This window comes from Peromyscus leucopus, chromosome X (assembly GCF_004664715.2).
Source record: "Peromyscus leucopus breed LL Stock chromosome X, UCI_PerLeu_2.1, whole genome shotgun sequence".
NCBI lineage: Eukaryota > Metazoa > Chordata > Mammalia > Rodentia > Cricetidae > Peromyscus > Peromyscus leucopus.
Window position 1 is genome coordinate 18,007,896 of NC_051083.1, and position 9,262 is coordinate 18,017,157.

A 9,262-nucleotide genomic window follows, 5' to 3' on the forward strand; every position below is an offset into this window, starting at 1 on the left:
CCAAGTTCCTGCGGAATGGCTGGCGTAGGGAGTTGTAGTGCAGCGCTGCGACCAAGGCGCGGTTCAAGGTGGAGGGGCTGTGCCCCTGCAGGCTCGCCAGTGCAGGATTACAGCTGCGGATCCTGCAGAAAGAGGCAGCGCCTGCACCCGCACGTCGCAACCTTCGCCCTCCTGCTCTGCACGGCATGGAGAGCATCGCCACACACAACTGGCTTAGGCAGCAGGTGTGATGGCTCTGATTCTCTTTACTGCTCCGCGCTGCCTGGACCACAGGACATTTTCCTGAAGGTAAAGTCCACGGACAAGTGGACTCACTCTCTTGCTTATCCACTTTTCGCCTCCAGTGATTTTGCACATTTAGCATTTAAATGTTCAGTGTTATGTCTTTTGAAGTGGTTTAACCTGCAATCTCAGTTCTTTGATGCGGTTTTTTTTTTTTTTTAAAAAAAAAAAAAAAAACATTTGTCACGTTTGCCCAGAGTTGCCTTCTAGGAAGGCAGCGTTTGCTTGTGTGCTTGCGCGCGCGTGCGTGGATTTTCAACTTCTTTACTTGAGGGAGCTGAAACCAGAAGTGGCCATTTTTACAGTATGATACAGTCAGTCTAAGTCTGTGGTGTGGAAATGCATGATAAACAAACAGCTGGGAAACCCGGGAGCGGGGAGTTTAAAGGAGTTGCAGAGATTGTGGGAAGGCTATGGATTTAGAATCAAATGATTTTGTTTATTTAAAGGTTTTATTACTGTTTAGTTTTTAAAATCATGTAAGCAATTTTGAGAAAATAAAGGATAAGTGTTTCAAGTTCTGTAGAAATAATCTGTAAAAGTTTTACATAGAAAATATGTACAAGTACTAACATCATGGTCATGCTAGGTTAGAAATAGGGAAGTTGGCCTTTCAACAATGTCAAAATTCATTGGATAACAAAATTTAAAAAATATGTCAAGTTCATTGGCTTTAGTTACTAAGGACTAGTGATTTCAATCTATAGTTGTAGGCATATTTTCAGATCACACATTGTAATTCACACAATGAAATTGTGCATGTATATGTATATATACATACATGGATGTGTATATGTGTTACAGAATGGTTAAGAAAAGGCTAAAGAGCAGTATTGAAGATAGGCAGAGAGCTTTATTAATAAAGGGTAAGGAAAAATGTCTTTAGGTGCCAGGTAAGAAGTTTTCGGAACAAATTGCATGGTAGTGTGTTCTGGGCACAGAATTGTCAGATTCCAGTGGCAGGCCAGTTTGAATGTCAATTAGAAATGGGCTGTATGTCAATGGCAGGAGAAACTGCACTTGATCTGGAGACTTTGGATGGAGGTCCTTTGCTGTGGCAGTTTTTATGGCTGGGGCCCATGGCTAGTGACCAATTGATAGGTCTGTAAGTGCCATGGCCTTGCACTGGCATGCTCCTTCTTTTATAGTCAATGCAAATGGATTATAGTATTTGTTGGTCTTGTGTGTTTGATAAGCTCTGGAGGCTGATGTTGCTGATATGCTTTTGCTATGTCTGTCTGTCCATGTGTTCCTGACTTGATTTGATGGGTTCACAGGTAGTTATAACTTATTTGTACAAATAAGTTATTTATCAGACTGTACCTTATGATTTGTGCTGGGCAGATGAATATCATTTAATTGCATAAAGGAGATGAAGAATCATTCTACTTTGACATTGGCAAACCTCAAAGTTGAGCAAACTATTGTTTTATAAAATAAAATTCCCCAGGGCAAGGCACAGTCTGAAAGTTACCTTAAAATATAATCTGGAATGACTTAACTCAGGGCACTACCTGATCCCTGATCTCCACAAGTAAGGGTATTTTTAATAGATTTAAATAAATGTTCCAATATATATATATATATATATATATATATATATATATCCCATCATATTTGCACATTAATTGACTTAATGTATAGGATTACTGGGTTATAGAAAATGCATAAGTTCTGCTTAAATACATACGGCCAAATAGTTTTTGAAAGTAGAGGTACCAGCATACAATGTCAAAGTTTTAGTTCCTCTAATACCCTCTTTCACGCTTGAGGATGGTAGTCATTTTGGGTTTTCCTTATAGATGCTTACTGCTACCTCACTATGATTTTAATTTGTAGCAGAAGTATTGAGCAGAATTTTATTTACAAGTCCATTGAATATCATATTTTGTGAAGTATTTGTTGGAATTATTGTGTGAATGTTTAACTCCATTCTTCTCGGTTTTTTTTTGTTGTTGTTTATTGTGTGTGCTTCGTCAATGCTTTTCTTAATCATTAATGATATTGTGTCCTATATAATGTTTCAGATATAAGCTTTATTTTGTGGAATTTAATTTTCTGTATGGCTTGGGTTAGAGGCCACATGTATGTTTTCTCTATGGCTTGATGACCACTTGGTCCCACTCTGCTGACTTATATTCTCCTCCCTCCTAGGCATGGTACTACTACTTTTGCTGTGGGCTGATGCCCTAGATGCGTGTTGTTTGTGAACTCTGTTTTTTCCCTTTGTTCTTTGGTTTGTCTATTTCTATGTTTTTATCTGGATAAAAAATACCTATCTTTATTCCTGTAAAAAAAAAACTATTTGTATACAAAAAATTACAGTAAAAGTCCTTCAGATTTCTTATTCTGGGATGACTTTAGCTGATCTTGAGTTTTTGATAAACATGTATATTTTAGAATAACTTTCCCAATTTCTGCTGACAAACAGTCTCTTGAGGTTTTTATTGTGTGTGATTCCATTGAGCTGTATATAATTCTGGTGAGAATTTTTTTTTAAAATTTTGTGATATCATTTTTCTCATCATCAGTGGTCAGGTAATTAAAGTGTGAGTAACAGACAGCCCTATATTGTTGTTTTACTGAATTGTGGGGGTTGGGAAAATTTAACGGCATAGAGTACTACACAATAAAGAAAAGTTAATTCAATGTCAAACACATAATGAGTTTGAGGTACTTTTGGCAGAGCTCACCTGGGTAGCATTACCCAACTTCATTTTAGCCTTGGTTCCAAACATAGCAGGCATGTACTTTGCATCCCATAGTGGGATCACTGGTACCTGGAAGACCTCAACTCAGACTGTTGTTTGTTATGGATTGTAGTGCTTTCACACTACATACAGAGATTTCTACTCTCACAGAAACATTACTGTTTAATTATTTTAAAAGTTAAACATTTAATATTTTTATAATTATTTTTCAGAGTATCTCGCGTTAGCCTATCTTTGAATTTTATAAATTTGATGTTACAAATTACTTTTTGAGTTGCTGTCCTGAGTTTCATAAAATGTACAATGAATATTTGCTTGGAATCGTGACAGAATTTTGAAATGGCTCTAAACATACTCCTAATATTTTCTATTATTGCATATTTGTGCTACATTTTATATAAAGCAGCATTCTAGGCATTGACGATCATAAAATATTGATAAACTCTGAAAACCTTTGAAGATACTTTATATCTTGATATATCAACTATTCCGTAAAGAATTAATTCTTTGTGCAGAAATGAATGGTGCCACCCACCCCATTAGTTTAAAGGTTTACAATCATCTTTAGTAAATAACAAAATTATATGTATACTATAGAACTATTTAAAATAGATTTCTTTTTTTGTTTTGTTTTTTTCAAGAGAGTGTTTCTCTGTGTAGTTTTGGTGCCTTTTCCTGGAACTCGCTTTGGAGACCAGGCTGGCCTTGAACTCACAGAGAGCCTCCTGCCTCTGCCTCCCGAGTGCTGGGATTAAAGGTGTGCGCCACCACCGTCCGGTCCTAAAATAGATTTCTTTATGGTTTATTATTAGCAATTGTTTTATTGGTGTGCCTATTTCATATACCTTCATACCCAGGACTCCATAAAATTTTGGGGGCTTGAGCAGGGGCCATAAACAGAAAAGGTTTGAAAATGCTGTTTCAACCCACAGTTAACCACGCTGTGCCTCAGATTAATGGCGGTTTTATTTAATTTCTTTTAAAATTGATATAGTAATTTCTGAGCAAGCATCTTATGAGTTTTTATTGTTTGGTCATAGGTGCTTGATACTTTCTCAAGTGACAAGAAATGGCATTTCAAGTTTTCCTTTTCATAATTTCTGACATTAGTATAGAGAAATATAATTTGGTTTTATAATATTGACTTTATAGCTAGTGAGTATGTTAACTTAATTTATTAATTGTAATATTAGATATGGGCATTCTTTACAAATACTTTTTTGCATTTCTTTTTTAAGTTGGGCAATCTTGTTCCAAATACCTGAAAAAAATGTATGTCTTAGTCAGTCTTCTATTGCTGTGAAGAGATACCATGACCATGGCAATTCTTTTAAAGGAAAACATTTAATTAGGGTTTGCTTAAGGTTTTAGAGGTCCATTATCAGAATGGTGGGAAGCATAGTAGCACATAGACAGACATGATGCTGGAGGAGCTGAGAGTTCTATATCCAGATCCCCAGGCAGCAGGAAGAGAGAGCCACTGGGCCCAGCTTAGGCTTCTGAAAACTCAAAGCCCACATCCACACACTTCCTCCAACAAGGCCACACCTTCTATTCCCTGTCTAGTAGTACCACTCCCTAACAACCAAGCACCAAGCAAACACACACACACACACACACACACACACACACACACACACACACTTCCACATATATGGAATAGCTTTCTCTGCTATTTTAAAAGCTGTACTAAATGATGCCAGGACTTTCCTAATTTGATTTCTCACTATTTTAATATTTTACTTGGCACTGCATTGTTCCATATGCTGTATTTTTCTTTCATGGATTAGGTATGTTCTGATTCATTCTGTTTTTGATCATTCTATTCTATTCAATTTGTGACCTATTCAGCTGTCCGTATCAGACTGTTCAAGTATGAGTCTCAGTCCCTATTTCATTCCATTTTGCACTGACTCTCCATTTCATCGCATTCACTTTCTATTTCAGACCCACTTGCCATTCCCCCGTATTTAACACACCAAATACCAGTCTAGTCTATTTTTATATTCCAGTCCAGTTGCTCATCCATTCTGTTAAGTGTCCCATTTGCTTCTGCTAAAATTATAAATGTGCACAGGCTTATACCAAGAATGTCTTCCTCTGAGAAGTAATCCACAATAAAGACACATTTGACTGGGCAATCTTTAATGAGCACACTAATGTGTGTCTCACATTGATGTGAAAAAATAGAAAGAGCATAAATATTGGTCAGTACAAGAATGTTTGAAAACATATGTTTCCTCCCCAAAAGGAGGGTGTTTTAGTTGCAAAACGGTTTTGTGGGTACTTTGTTGTTTTGAGATAGGGTCTCAGCTTGCAGCCCAGGGTGACCTTCAGATTGAAATCCTGCTCTCACCCTTCCCTAGTGCTACAATCACAGGTGTGAGATACCACACCTGTCTCCTTGTCAGTATGTATTCATTGACATGAAAAATGTATTTTCTGGACCCCTCCAAACAAGTTACAAAATAGTACTTCTGCTTGAATCATTCTATTTTCCTAAAACTAGGAAATATGGATGGATGGCCATTTTATGAAGATATAATTTAACTTTCCCAGTATTTGACTGTAGGCATGAGAAAATTTAGTTGCAGCTTTTTTTGTTATTTTTTGTTTTGTTTTTTTTTCAAGACAGGGTTTCTTTGTATAACCCTGGCTGCCCTGGAACTAGCTCTGTAGACCAGGCTGGCCTTGAACTCACAGAGATCTGCCCGCCTCTGCCTCCTGAGTGTTAGGATTAAAGGCTTTCGCCTGGTTGCTGATTTTGGTGGATTTACTTTTCTGTTTGAGGATACCCAAAACAACAGCCCTTTTTTTTAATAATTAAAAATGTGTGTAAGTACTAAATTTAAAAGGTCTGTGCCGACAGTAAAGTAGAAAAAAAAAAACCCAGAAGATGAGCCCGAGTCAATTAATTCATCAGCTGAATCTTAAGCAGTCTGGCCTGTGTTTCAGGGCAAGACAGGGGGGAAGTGGCGTACTGGAAAATTGTAAAGCCTGACATTCCTTGCTGAACATTTCAAATCCAAGACAATGTGGGCCTCATGATCCCCCTTGAAATCCTTAGGCCCCTCAGCAAACTTAAAACCCTAGCCAGGTCACCTGGTGGCTTAAAGGAAAGCAGTAGAGTCACGCGTGGCCGCGGAGATAGAGCTTATCGGTCAGTGTGTAGTCAATTGTTAAAGTGATCCCAAGACCGACTCACAAGGGATGAGCACACTCGTTTGAGGTGTTGCACATAATTCATGTCGATGTTCCCACCCCAAACATTCTCAGGCTAGGGTGGAGGGCTTGTGAAATTTCGACTTTTGACTTCCTGAAAGCGTGGTTGGGGGAAGTGGGGCTAAGAGCACACCAGAAACCACTAGAAGCTACTCTGACCTCCAGTGTCCTAGTCGGGGCCAGGTGAAGGGCGGTCCAGCCCAAGTAAAATTTGCATTACTTGCAGCCGGCCAATCCGAGGCTAGAATTGAGCTAGCTCCACCCACTGGCCTCCTCTCTCAGCTCTAAGTCTACCTAGTTTCCTAGCTAGCTGAGCAGAAGCCTTCTTTCTGATTGAGTGGGGCAGGAGGGTTGAAGCCCTTTGCCTTGGCCAGAAGCTGGTAAGCCCATCGATTTGGCCACCTAGTCACCCTCAGCGAAAGAGCGGAGGCACCACTTGGCCTACGTGTCAGGGTAGCCGAGGCCACCCAGGAACACCTGGGAGTCCTGCAGCAAAGAGCCTGTTGCCTCAGGGCCTGCGGTGGTGACTCAGTGACGGACAACACTCTCTTCAGCCTCGCTGCCGAAATGTCGACTGGTAGGAATCCGGGGACACCTCGTGGGTCTGAGAATCAGCGCGGCAACCTCCAGGGTGCCTGCGACCCTGACAGTCCAAGGGTAGAAGTTGGACCTTCCAGGCCCAGGACCAGGAGCCAAGGAAGGCTGGACCAGTCCTCGGAAGGAGCCGCCACCTCCAGCAGGAACCAGCGGCAGAGCAGTCGGGGTGAGCCGTCCAGCCGAGATCTACCACCTACAGGTGAGCTTCAGCTTCTGGAAGTTACAGAGTGGCCTTCTACGACTCAGCCATCCTATTTTCTGACCTCTCACCATTCTGAGCCTCCTTTACAGCGCCAGGAATTCTTCCAGGAATTCCTCGGCCCTGCCCTCAGGAGCACGGCCACCATGTCACATCATGTGGCTACTCCGGCGCCTAGGCCCCGCAGCCAAGCTTTTCTGCCTGTCTCCGGTCATCACTGGACTGATATGATAGAGTTCATCTTTGATAGCAGCAGCCCCTTCATTCCTGTTGGCCAGGGTTTCCTTGAGCAGGCCACTGTGCAGGTTCCTGATGTCTGTGTATTTTTCACCCCTGATCTCATAGGCGACATTGGAGGCAGGGTTCTCCGCTCACATGCCACTGCATCTGGTCATCGCGGCGGTGCCTCGGAGGTTAACCCTGAAGTTTGCCTCGCTGACCAGCAGAGAGGCCGGAATTTACGCCGTCGAGCCACCTCACCGGATTCTGCTGTTGACAGCACTGCCAGGGAGAACGTTCCTGATACCAGGAGCACCCCTGCGACAACTCGCAGAGGCCGCAGCGAGTCCAGGTCCAGCCGTGGTGCGTCCGGGTCCAGCCGTGGTGCGTCCGGGTCCAGCCGTGGTGCGTCCGGGTCCAGCGGCGGTGCGTCCGGGTCCAGCGGCGGCGGCGTGATACTGGTACGAGCAAACCCTTCCAGTTCCGGATATGAATTTCTGAAGAGATCCTTCCCGGCGACCTCGAGCTCTCCTTCAAGGCGCCCAGTCCGTATGCGGGCCTCTTCCCCTTCCCCTCCTCGTACGCCATATCCTCCCTGTAGTCAGCATAATGAAAGTTCCCACTCTTCCTCCTCCTTATTGTCTCTTGATTCATCCAGTGATTCGAGTGCCCCCTCTTCCCCAAGCAAGTAGGTCACTTGACCGAAACGCCTGCTCCTGTCCATTTAGTACCATGAGTTCTACCTCTGTGCCTAGCCACAGTACCCTTTGATGTGCCTTGATCCCTGACCTGGATACCCTGGATTCTTCCACTTTTGGAGAGTTACAGGAAAAAGCAAAGGATCCCCTTCACTCTCTATAGGAGGAAGTAGGGCATGCCCCTCACTCCCCTACTCCACCGGTGCTGTGACTCTTGTGTCTTCCCAGACTCACAAAAGGAATCCGCACCTGTCCACTGTTTTCTGTGTGAGGTTTCTAGGATTTCTCCCTATTCACCATTATCCAGAGCAGTTTTGAAGCCCCCTGGGCCCGGCTAACCAGCACTTAATAAGCCGCTTCAATTCCATGCTTCCCTAGCCCGGTTTTTGTTGTTGTTGGGGTTTCTTTCTTTTTTTTTGCTTCTCAGAGTTTTGCCTTCCCCATTGCTTTATGTAATTAAACATTTTAATAAAAGTATTAAGTTTTATTTTAAAAATTTAGTCTCTATTGTGGTGCAATTACTTTTAGGATTTCATACCTGGAGGATTAAGGAGTATCATCAAGCTAGCTGACTGTTTGGAAGGAATGAGGGATAAAATACTGACCTAGAACTGTCTGAGATGGAGCTCTGCCCCAAACGTTACTACTTAAGGCCATTTGTATAGCTTTTTAGCATAGGTGACTTATAACTTGGGAAAGGAAAAAAAAATATGAAGAGTCCGAAAAAGGCAGAGTGGGCATGATCTCAAGTGGGGAGGGAAAAATGGGAAGTGGGGGCTGGGAAGAAGACTGATGAGGAGAGAATAGCTGGGGTCCAGTCCAGTGCCTGAGGATAAGGGGACTTAATTTTGATAGTAGAATAGGGTTTATGTGTTGGAAGTTGGTAGGGAGAGGAGAAAAAGAGGGGCGGGCCTTCTGAAGGCTCAGATGAGACTTGGTCATAGATGGGCAATGTTAATGAGATGCATGTGTGCTGTGGATGGCGCTATATGTAAGTAGACCCTGAGTGGCCAACAGCCAAACAGGAAGTATAGGCGGGACTAATAGGAGAATGGAGAAAGGAAGGAGAGGGGAGACCGCCTGGAGCACCCGCCACCAGGACAAGAAAGATGTAAAGTACCGGTAAGCCACGAGCCACGTGGCAAAGTAAAGATTAATAGAAATGGGCTAAATATAAAAGTAAGAGCTAGACAATGATAGGCCTGAGCTATTGGCCAAGCAGTTTAAATAATGTAAGAATCTGTGTGTTTATAAGTGGGCTCTGGGACTGGCGGGACTTGGTGGCGGGAGCAACACACGTGGCATGGCTTTCTTCAAATATTTGAATGTGTGTG

General features: G+C 42.5%; 1 protein-coding gene across 1 annotated transcript; it reads left to right on the forward strand.

Annotated features, from left to right (window-relative positions):
• Nucleotides 1-5,664: 5,664 nt before the first annotated feature.
• On the forward strand, nucleotides 5,665-9,003 carry LOC119086703 (EZH inhibitory protein). The gene is made up of 2 exons (XM_037199390.1): nucleotides 5,665-7,011; nucleotides 7,357-9,003. The coding sequence occupies exons 1-2, from the start codon at nucleotides 6,783-6,785 to the stop codon at nucleotides 7,920-7,922; spliced, it is 795 nt and encodes a 264-aa protein (XP_037055285.1). The 5' UTR covers nucleotides 5,665-6,782; the 3' UTR covers nucleotides 7,923-9,003.
• The last annotated feature ends 259 nt before the right edge of the window (nucleotides 9,004-9,262 follow it).